Source organism: Balaenoptera borealis (assembly GCF_965194805.1).
Source record: "Balaenoptera borealis genome assembly, chromosome: 16".
NCBI lineage: Eukaryota > Metazoa > Chordata > Mammalia > Artiodactyla > Balaenopteridae > Balaenoptera > Balaenoptera borealis.
Window position 1 is genome coordinate 80039773 of NC_138872.1, and position 19925 is coordinate 80059697.

Here is a 19925-nt window from a genome sequence, read left to right on the forward strand (position 1 = left end):
ACACACACCAAGCCTCTCTGAGCCTCTCGCCCTTTATTGAGGCCGCTGGCCCCCGGCTCCCGCAGGCGGGGACACAGGCCCGGGTCTTCCTCTCCAGTGCCGCCTTCAGGGCCCACAGAGCCCACAAAACCCAGGGGAGAGCAGACAGACCCTCCCAGACGAGAGGAGCCCCCACCCCCTTAACATGTGGCGTTCAGAAGCCCCTTCCAGGCCAGGGGTGCCGTAGAGCGCCGTGCCGGCAGGCAGGGAAGGCCCAGCCTCATTCCTTCTTGCTCCCGTGCTGCTGGTGGTGGAACTTCTGGTGTACAACCCGCAGGGTGGTGAAGAAATTGCCGAGGAAGAGGAGGAGGAAGGGGAAGCCACACATGAGCACCTGGGGGAGGAATCGTGGTCAGGACAGAAGCCAGGCCCGGCCCTCCCGGCGTCCTCTCCAGGGGCCCGGCTCACCTGCCACTCCTTGCACTCGGGGTCCCGGGCCAGGTTGAACAACGTCAGCGCATTAAAAAGCTGCCAGAACTGGGAGGGAGGGCGGTTTTTACACACAGTCCCTGCTCAAATCAGAGCCGGGGACAGACAGCCCGATGGACAGGGACACAGGTACAACTTACGTGTCCAAAGAAGAGGAAGGGCAGCAGGAAGGTGAGGCCCCGCCACATCCAGGACTGGAAGCCCTCTGCGGGGGGCACAACCAGGACAGAGACGACCCCATCACTCAGACCCAGGTCAAGAGGAAAGGACTTTGCCCTTCCAGCTCCCCCGTCAGGATTCCAGAGAGGGGCGGCCACGCCCGACTCACCCACAGTGAGGTCCATGGTGTGCCTCTCGCCCAGGGCCCGCAGGCGGTACAGACAGCCGCTCTGGTAGTAATACTGGAGGAACTGCACAAAGCCTGGAGGGCAGGGGGACATCAGGACTGGGCTGGAGTCCCAAGTCCCTTTCCCGCCCCTCCCGAGGGGGGCCAGTCCTAAGCTCAGCAGGACCTCTGAGACACTCACTCTGGTACATGGAGAAGGACAGGAACTGGTTCCGAAACTTCTGGTACATGAGGCCGTCGGGCCTAAGGCAGAGAGCAGAGGGAGGGGTCGGGGCTCGGGGATGCCACCTCTCCCTGCCCCGGCTCCCCCGGAGACCCTGGGACCAAGCCGGCCCACTCACCAGGTCAGCATGACTCCTGACAGGAACGTGGACACGTAATGATGGAAAACCCACCAGCCTTTGATCCTGCATCAGGAAGCCACCGTCACTCCTGTCCCCTCAGCCCCCAGGATCAGTGCTCCGGGACAGGAGGTGGGAAGAAACCAGTACCCCAGCCAGTTCCCGCTTCTCAGAGGGCCACGGCACCCGCCGCCCCCCCACCCCCGCTTTCTAGGGCAGCTCCAGTGTCACCCCACCCCCACCCCCATCCCCGGGAGCCGGGCTCCGGCCCGCGCCCACCGGGAGCCGTTGTTGATGAGGATGCTCTCGCGGATGGTCAGAGTGCAGTAATACCAGACCAGCAGGAAGTTGAAGGCAGCGTCTGTCACCCTAGGGAGGGGTACAGAAGGTTGGTGCCAGAGCCTGGAGAGGGCACAGGGTCCAGCCCCGTGCAGCAGGACACCCACCTGGAGTTGAGGAGGAAGCGGCAGGTGAAGGAGATGAGGATGAGGATGATGGTGAGGTAGAGCTTGAACTTCTCGTACTCGTCTTTGTAGGCAAACCTGGTGAGGGGGGAGGGGGGAGGGGTACACACTCGTGGGACACGCTGGGATGCTGGCAGGGCCCACCCACGCCTCTGGACACACTGCTGTTGTGGCATGGGGCCAGCATGGGGGAGCAGCCCCTGAACCCCAAGCTTAGCCAGGGAAGCTGGGGCAGACTGGAAGGGACCTGGGGCAGGGGACGGGGAGTAGGGTTGAGACCCCGCCCACGACAACAAATTACTTAGCCTGCTTGCTCAGGAGTGTCACGTTGACATTGCCCAGAACCAGGCTCAGATACAACCTGCGGGAGGGAACACCAGGTGAGGAGAGGTAGCCTTCAGCCCCAGGTCCACTGCAGCAACCCACACCTGTGACCACACCACCCTCCTCCCAACCCAAAAGGGCCTCCTCGGAAACCCTGGCTATATTCTGACCCCCGAGCGCCCAGCCTCCCACCCACAAGGACCCTCTCCCTCACTGACGCTCCCAGGCCCTCCTGACCCTGGTCTCCCTTCCCGAGCCAGCTGAGTCACCAAGCCCTCCTCCATTAACACGGAACCACTTTCTTGCCAATCCTTGCATTGCCATCACCTCACCATCTAAGCTTGTCTCGTCCTCTGCCAGAGGAACTCCGTGAGGTGACTGTAGGTTACAGTCGTATTAAGCAGCTGTTCCCATATGGGCCCTTGTTCACACTCGAGCCGTACGCACAGGCTCAGAGGGGTTCAGGGACTTGCCGGAGGCAGTGAAGAGGTTATGGGGCACAGCTGGGGCTGGGGCCGGGCTCCCTCTCCCGTGCTCAGCCGTGGCCTTGTCCAACCCTCTCCCACATCCTCCATCCTGTCTCCCTCCGGGCAGGTGACATCTCCGCTGCCTCCTCACCCTCATCTCTGCAACCCCCCTCATCCCAGACAACAAGGGCCTACACCCACCCTTTCCCACCTCCCCAGGGACTTCCCTCCATTGCTTAGTGCACCTCTTCTGGGTCTCTCCCTCTGCTGGCCCACCTCTCAGCAGGTAGATATGCTCAAGTCTTTCCTATGTACAAAGTTACACACACATCCAAACAAAAGCCACTACTCAACTCTCATGCCAAGTTCTAGTCACTGGTTTCTAGTTACCAGTTTCTCCTTCCACTCACAGCCAAGCTTCTGAAGCACGGCCTAAACTTGGCTGTCTCCTCAGCTCTTCTGTCATCCCCAGTATCAACTTCCACCCCTACCCTCCTGTGAAGCGGTTCTCTCCAAGGTCACCCTGACTTCCAGGAAACATTTCCCCTTCTGTATTGCATTTGACTGCCTCCCACGCTGCCCCGGGCCAACTGATCTGAGGCTACTGGCCAGTCCTTCCTTCCTTGCCTTCTGGGACACGCTCTCTCCCAGTTGTCTTGCTGCCTGCAGTCTCTGCGGGATTGTTTTCCCTAAGCCTAGGCTTCTGCCATGTCCTCTGCTGTGACTGCAGCTGATCTAAGTGCATGATTGACCTGTCACTCTCCCCTGCCCACTGGGCCAGAGGGAAGCTCTGCAGGCTGGCTCCCCTTCTGGTCTCATTGCAACCTCTTACCTCCCACTGTGAGCTATGGCCATGACACCTACTACTTCTGCCTTCCCATGTCTGCCTGGCTCACTCCTCCTCTTTATCCTTATGACTCAGCTCAGGCACCACCTACTCCAGGAGGCTTTCTCCGACCTCCCAAGTGGTTAGGTACCCCTCACTGTGCTCCCCCCATTCCCTATACTTCCCCCACAAAGCACTCATTGCAGTGAGCTGTCACTGTCACTCAGGCTGTCCCTGAGACAGGACTGTGTCTGACTGGTCAGCCCAGAGTGGGTGCAGGAAACCAAGCAGAGGAAGACGGGGCTTCAGGCCTCCCTCTCAGAAATGGCTGTGAACTGAGCCTGGGGGAGGAATCTCACCCATTCTGCTTGGGCAAGTAGGCCTCCATATCAAAGAAAAGGCCTTGTCGTTCCTTGATCTGGTTTTCCAGCTCCTGCGCAGCTTTCTCGGCCTCTGACGGGAGGGAGGGTTTACATCTGCAGGTGCGGCCACAGAAGCCAGAGTCAGAACAAGGGACCCCCACGTGTGATATCACACCTGACACCTGCGCCGCAGGAGAGCAAATGCAACCCAGAGAGGGGAAAGGCCATGCCCAGGGACATCTGGGAGTCAGTGCCAGCTCTCTACCCCACCAGGTCAGACACCCACCCCCAGTCCGAGGCCACAGGGCATGGGGGGGGTGGGTATGATGAGGTATGGGAGGGCATGAGGGAGTATATGGGGACAGGTCCTAACTTCTTCAGGACAAGGGCCAGCTCCTGGAGCTGCTTCTTCTGCCGAGTGATGGAGCTGGTACAGTTGTTCTGCAGCTTGGTCAGCTCCTCCAGCTTCAGGCGGTACAGCCGGTGGGTCTCCTGAGAACCAGGTTGGGGTAAGGCTCAGGCTGGCTAGGGGGCTCCCGAGCCAGAGCCTGCTGGGAAGGAGGTGGGGCATGGACTCCTCCAGGGCTCCTTGGGAGGGTCTCAGCAGGAAAGGAGACAGCCAGCTGTGCCAGCCCAGGGAACTCCCTGAGGGTACTCTCTCTCCAAGGCAGGCAAGGAGGCAGGGGTCTCCCTGTAAGCCCAGAAGCCCCCACAGTACCCCTCTCCCAGAAACAGGAGTTCTCTGAAGGTTTTCTTAGTTTCAGCCCATCTACTAGTTGTTCCCACCCCTCTCTGGCCTATCCTGAATCTGGATTCTAGGCTCATGGGTCTACCTTCTGGACCAAGCAGGCTACCTAAAGCCATCCCTGGCCCTCTCAGATCCTCCTACCTAGATAGCCTGCAAGTGCAGGGGAAAATGAGGCTGTCCAAGATGCCTACTGCTCTGGCACTCCCAGCATCTTCCTCCCAGAGTAAAGGTCATCAGGCTTTAGCCCTTGGACCTCTTGCTATAAGACCATTCCTCTACCCTTCCCCCAACACCTTTAACCGAAGGCTTCCCAGAGCACTTTGCCCCAGTGGGTTAAGTCTTGAGAAGGAACAGCCTAGAGATGGGGCAAGGGGCAGTGTGAGGAAGGTCAGGCAGGGGCTGAGACCAGGACAGTGGTGACCAGGCTGGGAAGCACTAATGGTAGCAGCTTGGCCGGGCCAGGGGCAGTCAGGCTTCAACGTGGACAGGAAAGGGCTGGAACCAGTCCAGGAGAGGCAAAGTCCTGATCAAGTGCCCAGCTGACCTGGGTTCTACCCTGCGTGGGTCTTGTTTCTCATGCCCAGGAGGGGCCACCTCAGCCTACCCCCAGCCACCACACTCTCCCGTCTGCCTTTCCACAGAACAGCACAGTGGCCCATACCAGCCAGGTCCAGACGATCCCTCCCTTGGCTTCCCACTGGTCTCAGAGAGACTCCAATCCCTGTCGAGCCCGTGAGGTCTCCTGGCAGGGTCTGGCCCACCCACTTCTCCCCTCACTCTCTGCAGCAGCCACGTGGTCCTGTCTCGGTGGGAGCTGTCCTTCACCCTGGATGGGCCCCGCCCCCATCCAGGGACTTCACCTGAAACACCACTTCCCCCGACCTAGGCCAGGCTGCCTCCCGGACTGCTCCGCAGCCACACTCAGCCCAGACCGCGCGGCCCGAGGGCGGGGAAGGCGCTGCTCGCCGATCCGGCCCGGCCGGCGCCCACGGCGCATTTGCTCAGTGACTGACACAAGACTGGCCCCGGTCAGCTCGGACTCTCCTGGGAGGGGACCGGGTCGGAGTCGGGGCATCTTTCCGAGGCCTCAGAGGGAGGCCGGAGGTCCGCCTGGGTCAGTGGGGTCACTCCGGGGTCGCGGCGGCCGCGCGGGGAAGAGGTACCGCCGCCGAACATTCATTTGAGGCCGAGAGGAGGGTCCAACCGGGGACACCAGGACCCGGGGCCTCGCCGCCGTCGGGAGCGACACCAGGGTCCCCGACCCCTGACCCCGAGCTCCCCGCTGCCCGACCCGGGGCTGCCCGACCCTTGACCCAGAGCCAGATAGACATGGCTCGGAACCAATGGGGGCCCGCATCAGCACTTACCTGGATGCCGTGGAAGTCCTGCTGGAGCTCCTCCCAGTCCCGCAGGCAGTCGCCCAACGGGCCCGGAGGCGGGGGATGCATTGCTGCCGGGCCGTGAGCCGGACGAGCCGAGAGTCGAGGACAGAGCCGCAACCCCGGCGGGCCCGAGGCGCCTCCGCCTCCGCCGCCTCCGCCGCCTCCGCCCCCGTCAGCTTCCGGGCTCGAGCCGCAGTGACCACCAATGCGGAAAAGCCTGGAGCGGCGAGCGCGCTGGCCCCGCCCCCTGTCGGAGCCAATCCGGGACAGGGGCGGGGCCGGGGCGAGACCACGTGCTCCGAGGGCCGCTCTCCCGGCTGCTCCCAGCTTGGAGGGCGGTGGCAGCCCCCAACCGGGGCACTCCCGGTGGCGCCAACTGTGTGGTGCAGCCAGCAGTGTCCTTGCCTGTCAGGCAGGGAATAAACCAAGGCCCAGGGAGGTGCCACCTGCCTCACTTTCTCCCTTGGGAAGCTGCTCTTTGGCAGGGAGGGAATTCCGAGCCTCTTATCTCGCTTGGATTTTTACAAGGGCCCCTTTACTGTCTCCCTGTCTCCAAGTTCACCGCTAGTGTCCCTTCCCACAGCCACCAGACTGCCCTGACTAAAACACAAAGCGACTCCCCACCATGTCCCTGCTGAAAACTTTCCAATGGCTCTGCCCTTCCGGCCAGGAGGTCCCTAAGCCATCGCTCTGCAGCCACCCCAGTTCACCCGGTTCAAGTCCCAACTAAAGCCTGCACTGCCTGAAAAGCCCTTACCCCTCCTGCAAAACCCCACTCTTTGAGGGCGTGGGCTCCTGTTGGGGCACGGGGGAGTGCTACTCTAACCCTCTGCAAAGAGTCCTAGGAGGCAACATGGCGTTCACCTGTATGTCCTCAGCCCTGCCCAGGTGTCAGGGAATGTTTGCTGGATGAACATGGACCGACATGTTAAATTCTCCATCAGTCCCCTTGTCTCCTGACTCCAGGCTCGTTCTGTGGGCGCTGCCAGCACTCAGAAGCACAGTCACAGGAAAATTCCTTTTGAGACCGGAGGAATTTCTAGAAACCTGGTTGTGAGGGATGGGAGGGTGAGAATCTCTTCTTGGTGAACACAGCCAGGCAAAAATGAGTGAGGAGCAAGGAAAGGACATCTGTACAGGTGATGGAGCAGTAGGGAGTGCTGAAACTGGGGATGAGGCAAGGGTATGCCCTTGTGCCAGGAGCCTCTCAAAGCTGTGAAGCCTGCAGCCTGAGCCAAGGCTGAGCTTGGCATCTCTGGGGCTGGGGGATCTCCACCCATGGATGGGCATTGTGACATCCCCTGTGGAGCAACACAAGGCTGGGGGAACCCTTGGAGCTCCCACCAGGCAGCCTCCAAAGGTTCCACGTTATGGGGGACATGAGCGGCAGCTGCTCTGGCAGCCAGATGCTCCTCCAGAAGCAGCCTCAGGAGTGCAGTGGGGGTGGGTCCAGGATGCCCCAGGGATGGGGGTTCTCGCTGAGTCTGAGCACCTCCTGTGCTGGCACAAATGAGGAACCTGGGAAGAACCACTGAGGCAGGCTGACACAAGGCTCCAGGCAGCAAAGGCCTTCTCATTCCTGGTTACACACCCTGGCCCACTACCCACAAAAAGCTCCCAAGGCAGGTTCTTCTGGACCCATAGCTGAGCCACAGAGAAAATCAGTAGAGTGGATCCAAGATGTCTGTGACGATGTCTCCAAGGACAACCTTCTCCCACTCTGACAGCTGAGCCACCAAAGCCCGATTTGGACGCATGTTGGTTTTACACTTCTTGACGTAGGCCCAGGACCTCTGTGAACCCAAGGAGAGAAAAGCAGGCTTCAGGATTGGACCTGGGCCCTTCCCACCTTGATCACAGCCAGCTCAGGAGGGACAGAAGGCACTTGCCCAGGGGTCAGCAACATAGCTTAAGGGCAGGACAAAGAAACAGCAGCAGCTTGGGGTTAATAGATTAGGGCAAGGAGTTGTAGGAGCTGGCTCTGCCTGGGGCAAGCCCCTCTGCATTCTGAATATAGAGACAGAAATCATTCTTATGTCAGATGGCTCCTGTGAAGGTTGAGAAAACATATGTGAAACCTCCTGTGGACAGGAAAGCACCATGCCCATGCCTGGCACTCAGTGCTGCCTCAACGAAGATTTGCATTGTAAGTGGATAAATGAATGGAAAGGGGAAGAGAACTTGGGCAGATTCTCTGAAGAAGAAAAACTGAAGCTGCCTTCTTTTAGGTGCCCACCCCAAAATGCAGGAAGGGTTATTACATGAAGGAAGGTGACCAGCTGGTCTCCATCTGGATTGAGGATAGAGGAAAAAGGAAAAGGCAAAAGCAGTTCCTCAACAAACTGTGGAATAGAAGGAAACTATCTTAACATAATAAAGGTCATATATGAAAAGTACACAGGTAACATCATAATGGTGAAAGACTGAAAGCTTTTCCTCTGAGATCAGGAACAAGGCAAGGATGCCCACTTCCACCACTTCTATTCAACGCTGTACTGGAAGTTCTAGACAGAACAATTAGGAAAAAAAGAAAAGGCATCCAAATTGGAAAGGAGGAAGTAAAATTATTTCTGTTTGCAGATGATATGAACTTAATGATCTTGTATGTTGAAAACCTTAAAGATTAAACACAAAAAAACTGTTAGAATAAACAAATGTAACAAAGTTGCAGGATACAAAATCAGTTGTGTATCTAACTAACAATGAACAATCCAAAAAGGAAATTAAGAAAATTTCATTTACACTAGCATCAAGAGAATAAAATACTTAGCAATAAACTTAACCAAGGAGGTAAAAGACTTGTACCCTGAAAAATGCAAAATGTTGCTGAAAGAAATTAAGGAAGACTAAAATAAATGGAAAGACATCCCAGGTACATGGAATAGAAGATTTAATATTGTTAAGATGCAAATACTACCCAAAGTGATCTAAAGATTTAATGCAATCTCTATCAAAATCCCAACAGCGTTTTTTGCAGAAATAGAAAAATCCATCCTAAAATTCATATTGAATCTCAAGGAACCCCGGAATAACCAAAACAATTGTGAAAAAAGAGAGACAAAGTTGGGGGTCTCACACTTCGTTATTTCAAAACCTTTTAAGTTATTACAAAACTATGATAAAAGAATGTGGTACTGGCATAAAGACATTTAGACCAGTGGAATAGAATAGACAGCCCAGAAATAAATGCTCACATATATAGTAAAATGATTTCAACAATGGTGCCAAAACTATTCAATGGAGAAAGGAGAGTCTTTTCAACAAATGGTGTTAGGAATACTGGATATCCACATGTAAAAGAATGAAACTAGTGTAACCTTACACCATGTACAAAAATTAACTCAAGATGATAGAAGGCATAAAGTAAGAGCTAAAATTATAAAACCCTTGAAAGAAAACATAAGGGAAAAGCTTCATGATATTGGATTTGGCAATTATTTCTTGGATGTGACACCAAAAGCACAGGCAATAAAAAAAAAAACAGATTGGTTTATATCAAAATAAAAAACTTCTGTACATCAAAAAAAAAAAAAAACCTTCTGTGCATCAAAAGACAAAATCAACAGAGTGAAAAGGCAAGACAGAATGGAAGGAAACATTTGCAAATCATATACCTGTTTTATGTTTCAACCTTATTTCAAACCTTTTAAGTTATTACAAAACTATGATAAAAGAATGTGGTACTGGCATAAAGACAGACATTTAAGACCAGTGGAATAGAACAGACAGCCCAGAAGTAAATGCTCACATATATAGTAAAATGATCCCAACAAGGGTGCCAAAACTATTCAATGCAGAAAGTGTTAATATGAGGAATATATAAGGAACTTCTAAAACTCAACAACAAAAAACAAACAACCCAACTAATAAATGGGCAAAGGACTTTGAATAGACATTTCTCCTAAGAAGATATATGAATGGCCAATAAGCAGGCAAAAAGATGCTCAACATCACTAATCATTAGGGAAATGCAAATCAAAACTATAATGCTGGGCTTCCCTGGTGGCGCAGTGGTTGAGAATCTGCCTGCCAATGCAGGGGATACGGGTTCGAGCCCTGGTCTGGGAAGATCCCATATGCCGCGGAGCAACTGGGCCCGTGAGCCACAATTACTGAGCCTGCGCGTCTGGAGCCTGTGCTCCGCAACAAGAGAGGCCACGATAATGAGAGGCCCGCGCACCGCGATGAAGAATGGCCCCCACTTGCCGCAACTGGGGAAAGCCCTCACACAGAAACGAAGACCCAACACAGCCATAAAAATAAATAAATAAATAAATAAATAAAAACCCAAAGTTTAAAAAAAATAATTAAAAAAAAAAAACTATAATGCTATACTTCCTCAAACTGATTACGATGGTACTATAAAAGGAAAGAAAGAAAGGAAGAAAGGAAGGAAGGAAGAAAACAACTGTTGGCAAGGATGTGGAGAAATTAGAACCCTTGTGCACTGTTGATGGAATGTATTAAATGGTACAGCCTCTGTGGAAAACAGTATGGAGATCCCCCCCCCCCAAAATTAAAATAAGAACTACCATATGACCCAGTAATTCGTCTACTGGGTATATACCCAAAAGAGTTGAAGGCAGGGTCTCAAAGAGATATTTGCACAACCATGTTCACAGCAGCATTATTCATAATGGCTAAAACATGGAAGCAATCCAAGTGTCCATCAATGAATAAATGGATAAGCAAAATGTGGTATATACATACAAGGGAATATTATTAGCCTTAAAAAGGAGGGAAATTTTGACATATGCTACAACATGGTTAAACCTTGAGGACATTATGCTAAGTGTAATAAGCCATTCATGAAAAAACAAATATTTTATGATTCCACTTATATGATGTACTTAGTGTAGTCAAAATTACAAAGACAGAAAGAAGAATGGTGGTTACCATGGGCTAGGGGGAGGGGAGAATAAGGAGTTATTGTTTAATAAATATAGAGTTTCAGTTTTACAAGATGAAAAGAGTCATGGGGCTAGGTGGTGGTGATGGCTGCACATTATGAATGTATTTAACACTACTGAATTATATTCTTAAAAATGGTTAAGACAGGGGCTTCCCTGGTGGCGCAGTGGTTAAGAATCCGCCTGCCAATGCAGGGGACATGGGTTCGAGCCCTGGTCCAGGAAGATCCCACATGCCACGGAGCAACTAAGCCCGTGCGCCACAACTACTGAGCCTGAGCTCTAGAGCCCACGAGCCACAACTACTGAGCCCTTGTGCCACAACTACTGAAGACCACATGCCTAGAGCCTGTGCTCCACAATAAGAGAAGTCACCGCAATTAGAAGCCCATGCACTGCAACAAAGAGTAGCCCCCGCTCACCACAATTAGAGAAGATAAAAACCATATGATCACCTCAAGAGATGCAGAAAAAGCATATGACAATATTCAACATCGATTTATGATAAAAATTCTCAACTAAGTGTGTACAGAGGGAATGTACCTCAACATAATAAAGGCCATATACGACAAGCTGACAGCTAACATCATACTCAACAGTGAAAAGCTGGAAGCTTTTCCTCTAAGATCAGGAACAAGACAAGAATGCCTACTCTCACCACATTTATTCAACATAGTATTTCAAGTCCTAGACAGAGTAAGAAAAAGATATCCAAATCAGAACGGAAGAAGTAAAACTGTCTCTCTTTACATACAACATATATATAGAAAACCCTAAAGACTTCACAAAAAAACTGTTAGAACTAATAAATTCAGTAAAGTTACAGGATACAAAACATACAAAAATCAGCTGTTTCTATACACTGATAACAAACTATCAGAAATAGAAATTAAGAAAATAATCCCAATTGCATCAAAAAGAGTAAAATACCTAGGAATAAATTTAACCAAGGAGGCAAAAGACTTGTACACTGAAAACTATGACACTGATGAAAGAAATTAAAGAAGACACAAATAAATAGAAAGATATTCCATGCTCATGGATTGGAGGAATATTGTTAGAATGTCCATACTACCTGAAGCAATCTACAGATTGAACACAATCCCTATCAAATTCCCAATGGTATCTTTCAGAGAAATAGAATAAACAATCCTAAAACTTGTATGGAACAACAAGACCCCAAAGAGCCAAAGCAAATTTGAGGAAGAAGAGCAAAGCTAGAGGCATCACGCTTCCTCATTTCAAACTATATTACAAAGCTATAGTAATCAAAGCAGTATGGTATTGGCATAAAATATATACACATAGATCAATAGACTAGAATAGAGATCCCAGAAATAAGCCCATACATATATGGTCAATTAATTTAGGACAAAGGAGCTAATAATATGCAATGATGAAAGAATGGTCTCTTCAATAAGTAGTGCTGGGAAAACTGGACAGTCACATGCAAAAGAATGAAATTGGTGGGAATTCCCTGGCAGTCCAGTGGTTAGGACTCCGTGCTTCCACTGCCAGGGGCTCAGGTTCAATCTCTGGTTGGGGAACTAAGATCCCGCAAGCCGCACAGTGCAGCCAAAAAAAAAAAAAACTGGACCACCATCTTACACCATACACAAAAATCAACTCAAAATGGATTAAAGGCACAAATGGAAGACCTGAAACCATAAAACTACTAGAAGAAAACATAGGTGGTAAACTCCTTGACATCAATCTGGTGGTAACTTTTTGGATTTGACATCAAAAGCAAAGGCAACAGAAGCAAAAATAAACAAGTGGGACTACATCAAACTAAAAGGCTTCTGCACAGCAAAGGAAACCATCAACAAAATGAAAAGGTAGGGGCTTCCCTGGTGGCACAGTGGTTGAGAATCTGCCTGCCAATGCAGGGGACACGGGTTCGAGCCCTGGTCTGGGAAGATGCCACATGCCGCGGACCGACTAGGCCCGTGAGCCACAATTGCTGAGCCTGCGCATCTGGAGCCTGTGCTCCGCAACAAGAGAGGCTGCGATAGTGAGAGGCCCGCACACCACGATGAAGAGTGGCCCCCACTTGCCACAACTAGAGAAAGCCCTCGCACAAAAACGAAGACCCAACATGCCATAAATAAATAAATAAATAAATAAATAAATAAAATTTAAAAAAAAAAATGAAAAGGCAACCTAAGAAATGGGAGAGAATATCTGCAAATCATGTAACTGATAATGGATTAATACCCAAAATATATAAAGAACTCATACAACTCAATAGCAAACAAACAAAAAATCTGATTTTTAAAAGGGCCAAGATTCTGAATAGACATTTTTCCAAAGACATACAGATGGCCAACAGGTGCATGGCAACAGCCAAAATGCACCTCCCTTGGAGAACCCTGAACAAACACTGGTTCACAGACTGACAGCACTGGGGGACACACAGATGGTGCTGCTGGCCACAGCCTTGCCCAGCCTGAGTCCCTGGGCCTGCCCTGTGTGCCCAGCCTCAGGTCTCTAACCCAGATCTCGGGTTCCTTCCCTTGGATGTGGTATGCTGGGTAAAGCCCTGGACTTGGGGCTCCCCTCCCTGACCCTTCCCTCCCAAACCCCCCACCCCCAATTAAGGCCCCAAGTCGGTGCTGGAGACCCATTCCTCTGAGGTGCAGCTCTGACCCCACCTCCTGGACCAGGGAATACATACCTTCAGGGTCTGCTCATTTTGGTGCATAAGGTAGGCCAAGATGGCCGCACAGCTGCGACTGATGCCCATGGTGGAAAAGACCAGGATGACAGAGCCAAGCTCCAGGTGAACTTCTGCAAATGGAAGGAAAGGTGTGAGGTCGTGCGTGGCCCCCTTCCTTGTGGGTCTGTAAGATGACTGGCCTCAGTGGGTCCAAGAGTAGGTTCAGAACCAGCACGCCATGGTCTAGGCAAGTCACGTGACATCTCTAGGATACTGTTTCATTGCCTGGCAAACGGGGATCCTCAGACCTAGCTGGCAGTTCACGAGAATCACACCTGGGCATTCAGCATTATCATGCAAAGGCCTTTTCTGGGCTATGCAGCCTTCCATCCCAGGAAGGTCTGCTACCAGTTGACCTCCCCAGGTGGGGATAAAAGGACTGTACCCCAAGGGCACTTGGGTGCTGATAGAGGCAGGGTAGCCTGAATGTGAATCACAACCAGTAAGTACTGGCTGTCGGGCTTGGGCACTCTAACCCACAGTTTCCTCATCTGGAAAATGTGATAACAGTATACTACCTACCTGATAAGATTTTGCACTGTGCTTAGCCCAGTGCCTGGCACACAAATGTCAGCTAACCACACTCAATAACGCCCCTGGGACTGTCAATCTCACCCATTGAGGGGTGGGAAGGAAATCTAAGCTGGCATCTTAGGCTGGTTGGTAACCCCCAAGAACTGAAGATAAATATACCAAGTGCAAAATCACAGACTGTCAGAGTTGGAGGAGGACTCAGATGATTAAGGCCAACTGCCTCATTGTATGGATAAGGAAACTGAGGCACAGAGAAGTTAAGGGTTGGCTCAGGGCCACCCAGTGAGGTGGGGCTGGAGAGGGGGCTTCTTTGGGCCACAGGGCTCTGCCACCCCATGATGGGACCCAGGGCAAGTCTCAGTCTCAGGTCCTAGGCAAGTGATAGTTACAACCTCCCAGAAAAATACAGGAAGTCTGGGCCAAAATGCCATTCTCGGGCTGGGGGCTGTGTTGGTGCTGAGCAGGCCGTCCTGGGGTGGGCCTCTAACCGGACACAACCTTGCTCTCTCCAGCGATCTTGCTCTCCTTAGGATGACTGAAAACTCCACCCTCAGTGAGGCAAGCGGCTGGTGGGCACTGCTGTGTGAGGTAGGAGAACAGAAGGGGCACTGGGCCCACACACTGGGGACCATGGAATTCAGAGATGGAAGGGCTCTGGAGTCTTCCTTCTACCCCACCACACTGACCAGATAGGAGGGCCGGGACAGAGTGAGATTCACCTGCAGGTCACCAGAGCCTAGCCTGGAGCAGGCCTTCATGAACATATGCACCCAGGATGGGCCAGCACCCTCATTTCACAACAGGCAGTGATGCCGAGACTGGAGCTTGGCCAGGCGTGAAAGGGCATAGCGACCCATCCAGGGCCAGAGCACAGGGCACTCAATCCACAGTCTGGGGCTCTCATTTGTCCCCACTGCTCCCAAGGTAAACGCGTGGCTGCCCATATTGCCAAGGACCCCCCCGGGAGGCAGGCTTGTCCCGGGGCTTGGCCACGCCTGGCTGGGCATGTGCTGGGCCCTGCCCTTTTTCTCCTGAGTGCTGGGAGTGGCAGTCAGCAATAGGCATGTGGATGAGGTACCACAGCCCCTCTGCTCCCTGGGCACAGACCAGTTGCTGCCTGGTTAAAGAATGCTCCTTACCAATGAAGTGACAGAGGTGGCGTAAAAAGGGTGTAATGTTGGCTTCCAGGGAATCTTCTATCTGGATGTGCAGAAGCTTGTCGGCGTCACCTACAAAACTAAACGGAAGAAAAGCACAGGTAATCAGGCAAACTCACACAGAGCCCTACTGTGGCATCCTTCACCCACAGCAATGGGATCATAGGGGAAGGAGGCTGAACTAGCATCAGGGAGACGTGGGCAAATAAATGAACCCCTCTCAAAAAAACAGCACCTACCTCAGAGGGGTGTTGTGTAGATTAAGTCAATTAATCTATGTAAAGCATTCAGCAATCTGCTTGGCACACGGTAGTGCCCAATAAGTGTGACATTATTATTAAACAAACCTGGTGCTTTTCTAGAATACAGTGAAGATAGTGAGGGTGGAAAGGAATATGGAATGAATCTGCTATGTTAAATGGAGAAAGCAAGGTGAGAAGGATGGAGAGTGGTGGGCCTGCTGTTTTAGATAGGATGGTCATGGAAGGCTTTACTGAGGAGGTAACATTTGGGCAGAGGTTTAAAGGAGGTGACAGAACAAGCCAGGCAGTTATATGAGGAAAGAATGTTCCAGGTAGAGAATACAAGTGCAAAGGCCCTGAGGGCAGTATGTTTCATATGTTTGAGAAACAATAGGGAGATCAGAGTGGCTAGAGCTTTATGAACAAGGGGGAAAGAGGAGGGAGATGAGGCATGTGGCATGTTTAATGAGAAGATGCCCGCAAGGATCTTGGCACAATGTCTAGTGTGCAGTGAGCACTTGGTAAATGTTATTTATGAAGACTATGGCCTACTGGTGACATTCATTCACTGTGGTATGCAGAAAGTTGCAGTAGATTCAGAAATGAAAATATCCTGGTTTAGTTTCTGCATGAGCACTTGCTGTGACAAATACAAGCGCAATTCACCCTGCATTCATTCATTCGTCCATCCATCCTTCCCTTCCGCCACATCCCTCTCTCCCTCCCCACCTGACCACCGATCCACCATCCATTCATCCATCTATCCCCAACCATTCATTCTTTCCTCAGATACTCACTCAATGCCTATTGTGTGCCAGACCTTGAGCTGGACCCTAGTGGACACAAGATGAATCAAATAGGGCCCCTCCCAGCTTCAAGGAGCTCCCAGTCTGATGCGGGAGGCAGACACATAAACAAATGGCCCCAATCCAACTGGCTAGGTTTTAGGATAAAGACCTGCACATGCTACTGAAGAGGAAGGGCAGGGAAAAGTCGAGGGAGCTGGGGAAAGCCTTACAATGGAGGAGACATCTGGGTGGAGAAGACTGAAGGATACAAGGTTAATATATACAAATCAACTGGATTTCTATATACTAGCAACAATCAGAAATTTAAATTTTACTTGATTTTTCTTGGCTATGCCGCGCAGTTTGCGAGATCTTAGTTCCCCGACTAGGGATTGAATCCAGGTCCCAGGAGTGAAAGCACGGAGTCCTAACCACCAGCGAATTCCCAAGAAATTTATAATTTAAATATACCATTTATAATCACATCAAAAATATCAAATACTTAGGAAGAAATCTGATACAAGATGTGCAAGAACTGTACACTGAAGACTATAAAACATTGCTGAAAGAAACCAAAGAGCAAAGTAAACGGAAAGATAGACCGTATTAATGAATCAGGAGATTCAACATTTTTAAGATGTCAATTCTTCACAAATTGCCCTATGGAATCCATTCAGTCCCAGTCCAAATTCCAACAAGCTTCTGTATAGAAACTGACAAGTTGATTCTAAAATTTATATGGAAATTCAAAGGAAACAACTTTGAAAAAGAACAACAAAATTAGAGGACTAACACTACCTGACTTCAAGATTTATTATAAAGCTACAGTAATCAAAAGTGTGGAACTGATAATAAGGCCCTACTGTATAGCACAGGGAACTATACTGAATATCCTGTGATAAACCATAACAGAAAAGAATATGAAAAAGTATATCTATAACTGAGTCACTTTGCTGTACAGCAGAAATTAACACAACATTGTAAATCAACTATCCTTTTTTTTAAAATTTATTTATTTATTTTGGCTGTGTTGGGTCTTCGTTGCTGCGTGCAGGCTTTCTCTAGTTGCGGCAAGCGGGGGCTACTCTTCATTGCAGTGCGCGGGCTTCTCACTGCGGTGGCTTCTCTTGCTGCAGAGCACGGGCTCTAGGCACGTAGGCTTCAGTAGTTGCAGCATGTGGGCTCAGTAGTTGTGGCTCATGGGCTCTAGAGCACAGGCTCAGTAGTTGTGGTGCACGGGCTTATTTGCTCCGCGGCATGTGGGATCTTTCCGGACCAGGGATCGAACCCGTGTTCCCTGCACTGGCAGGCGGATTCTCAACCACTGCGCCACCAGGGAAGCCCCAATCAACTATACTTTAATAAAAATTTTTTTTAAAAGAGAAAAACAAGTGTGGGAAACTGGTATAAAGAAAAACATAGATCAATGAAAAAGAACAAAGAATCCAGATATAATCCTGTACACGTATGGTCAACTGATTTTCAACAAAGGTATCAAAGCAATTCAACAGGAAAAGGATCACCTTTTCAACAGTGATGACTTCCACATGCAAAACAATGAACTTTGTTCCATATCAGGCACCATATACAAAAACTGATTTCAAAATGTATCACAAGGGACTTCCCTGGTGGTCCAGTGGGTAAGACTCCGCGCTCCCATTGCAGGGGACGCAGGTTCAATCCCTGGTGGGGGAACTAGATCCTGCATGCATGCCACAACTAAGAAGTCCACATGCCACAACTAAGACCCGGAGCAGCCAAAATAAATAAGTAAATATTTTTTTAAAAATGTATCGCAAAACGTGAAGGTTAAAACTACAAAACTTTTAGAAGAAAATATAGGAGAAAATCTTTGCATAATTCAAGTGTCCGTAGATGCATGGGTCTGTGTTTGGACTCCATTTTGCTCCATTGGTTTAGTTTTCTATCCTGCACCAGTATCACAATGCCTTACTTGCTGTGGTTTTTTTTTAAGTCTTGGTATCTGGTCAAGTAAATTTTCCCATTTGTTGTTATTCACTATTCAGCTATTTTTGCCCTTTGTATTTCCATATAAAATTTAAAATTACTGTATCAATTTCCACAAATCCATTGGAATTTTATTGGCATTCCATTGAATCTATAGATCAATTGGGCAAGAATCAACATCTTTACAAAATTGATTCTTCTAATCCACAACTACGGTACATCCTCTGTTTATTCAGGTGATCTTTACTAACATCCTCTAGCTATTCAGATAATCTTTAGTAATTCACAGTAATGCTGTATACTTTTCTGTGTAGAGATCTTGCACATCCTTCAATAGGTATAATCCTAGATATTTAATATTTTTGTCCTATTGTAAATTATATGCTTTTAAAACTTCAGCAAACTTATTTAAGTCCAATAATTTATCTGCAGGTTGTTTTGGCTTTTCTGTGTATACAATTAGACTGTCTGTATATAATGAAAGGTTTTTTTCCCTTTTGATTCCTATTTTATTTCTTTTACTTGCCATATTTCACCAACTAGAACCTCCAGTACAATGTTAAATAGAAGTGGTGATAGTTGCATCTTTGTCTTGTTCCCGGGCTCAGAGGGAAAACTTTCAACATTTCATCATTGTGATGTTTGCTACAGAGATTTCTGTAGAATTTTATTTTCAGATCAAAGTTCCCTTCTATTCCCAGTTTGCTAAGATTTTTTTAAATCATGAATGTATGGTGAATATTATCAAATGCTTTCACTGCATTTACTGAGATAATCCTGATTTTTCCTCTACATTATCGATGTGGTAAATTACATGGATGGATTTTTCAGTGCTAAAACCACCTTGCATCCTTGGAATAAACCCAATTTAGTCATCATGCATTATCCTTCTTATATATCTCTGTATTCAATGTGCTAATATTTTACTTTAGGATATTTACATCTATATTCATGAAGAAAATTAGCCTATAATTTTCCTGTATTATAATGTCTTTCTCAGGTTATGAAATCAGAGTTTATGCTGGTCTCATACGACAAGTTGAAAATTATTCCTCCTTTTTATTCTTAAAAAAAATTTTAATATTGGGTTTATTTCCTCCTTAAATATTAGGTAGAATTCATCACTGAAACTATCTAGACCTGGAGTATTCTCTATGAAAAATTTATATTAGTTATTGATCCTAATAAAATTTTCTATTTTGTCTGATGTCAGGTTTGATAGGTTGTATTTTTTTGTTCAATACATCTAAATTTTTATGTTTATCACAATAAAGTTTTTATAATACCCTCAAGATATTTTTTATATCTGTAGGATATGGTAGAATCCCCTTTTACAGATGGTTATTTGTGCTTTCTCTCTTTTTTGCCAAGGGTTTATCAAATTTATTATTTTTGTAAAACTATTTTGACTTTCTAGAGCCTATTTTATTGTTTCTAGTTCATTTTATCTGCTTTTATTATTCCTTCCTTCCTTATTTGAGTTTAGTTTGCTGTTTCTTTGGAAATTTCTTGAGATAAATGCTTAACTAGTTGATTTTTAGCCTTTCTTCTTTTTAATAGATGCATTTAAAGCTATAAATTTCCCTCTAAGCACAGCTTAGCTACATTCCACAAGTTCTGATATATTCTATTTTCATTATCATATAGTTGAAACTATTTCATAATTTCCATTGTGAGTTCTTTTTTGAACCATGAGCTGTTTTAAAATTTATTTCTAAGCTTCTAGGAATTTCCTAGTTATATTTTCAAATTATTGCTTTCTACATTAATTCCACAGTGGTTAAAGGCCAACTCTATATGATTTGAATCTCCTGAAATTGGATGAATCTTGTTTTAGGGACTATCATATTGTCAGTTTTTATAAATCTATTTCTTTTTA

At 48.5% G+C, this 19925-nt stretch overlaps 2 protein-coding genes across 7 annotated transcripts in view; both read right to left on the reverse strand.

Moving 5' to 3' along the window:
* Positions 1–16: 16 nt before the first annotated feature.
* On the reverse strand, positions 17–5926 carry TMEM120A (transmembrane protein 120A). 3 transcript variants are annotated; one of them, XM_082360252.1, is made up of 12 exons: positions 5714–5926; positions 3972–4090; positions 3596–3712; positions 1921–1980; positions 1602–1697; positions 1435–1524; positions 1156–1221; positions 996–1057; positions 797–889; positions 609–673; positions 448–516; positions 17–298 (listed from the first exon to the last, which is right to left on the reverse strand). In XM_082360252.1, exons 1-12 carry the CDS (start codon positions 5792–5794, stop codon positions 260–262), a joined length of 957 nt encoding a protein of 318 aa, XP_082216378.1. In that variant the 5' UTR covers positions 5795–5926; the 3' UTR covers positions 17–259. The 3 variants fall into 3 exon arrangements, with proteins under 3 accessions (XP_082216378.1, XP_082216377.1, XP_082216379.1); XM_082360251.1 differs by having other exon boundaries at positions 17–373; positions 5714–5924; XM_082360253.1 differs by lacking the exon at positions 448–516.
* A 1355-nt stretch (positions 5927–7281) lies between these two features.
* Positions 7282–19925, reverse strand: part of STYXL1 (serine/threonine/tyrosine interacting like 1) — a 63014-nt gene continuing 50370 nt past the window's right edge. For all 4 annotated transcript variants that reach the window (XM_082360256.1, XM_082360257.1, XM_082360258.1 and 1 more), the window contains 3 exons: positions 15031–15128; positions 13316–13428; positions 7282–7521 (listed from right to left, as the gene is read on the reverse strand). In XM_082360256.1, coding sequence (XP_082216382.1) covers positions 7390–7521; positions 13316–13428; positions 15031–15128 — 343 coding nt within the window. In that variant the 3' untranslated portion in view covers positions 7282–7389. The remainder of the gene's footprint in view (positions 7522–13315; positions 13429–15030; positions 15129–19925) is intronic.

Coding starts and splice junctions, on each gene's coding strand:
- TMEM120A (XM_082360251.1), bottom strand. CDS start 5,794: ATGCATCCCCCGCCTCCGGGCCCGTTGGGCGACTGCCTGCGGGACTGG. Junction 1,525..1,601: donor CGCTTCCTCCTCAACTCCAG/GTGGGTGTCCTG, acceptor ACCCCTCCCTAG/GGTGACAGACGCTGCCTTCA. Junction 1,222..1,434: donor CTCATCAACAACGGCTCCCG/GTGGGCGCGGGC, acceptor TTCCTGATGCAG/GATCAAAGGCTGGTGGGTTT.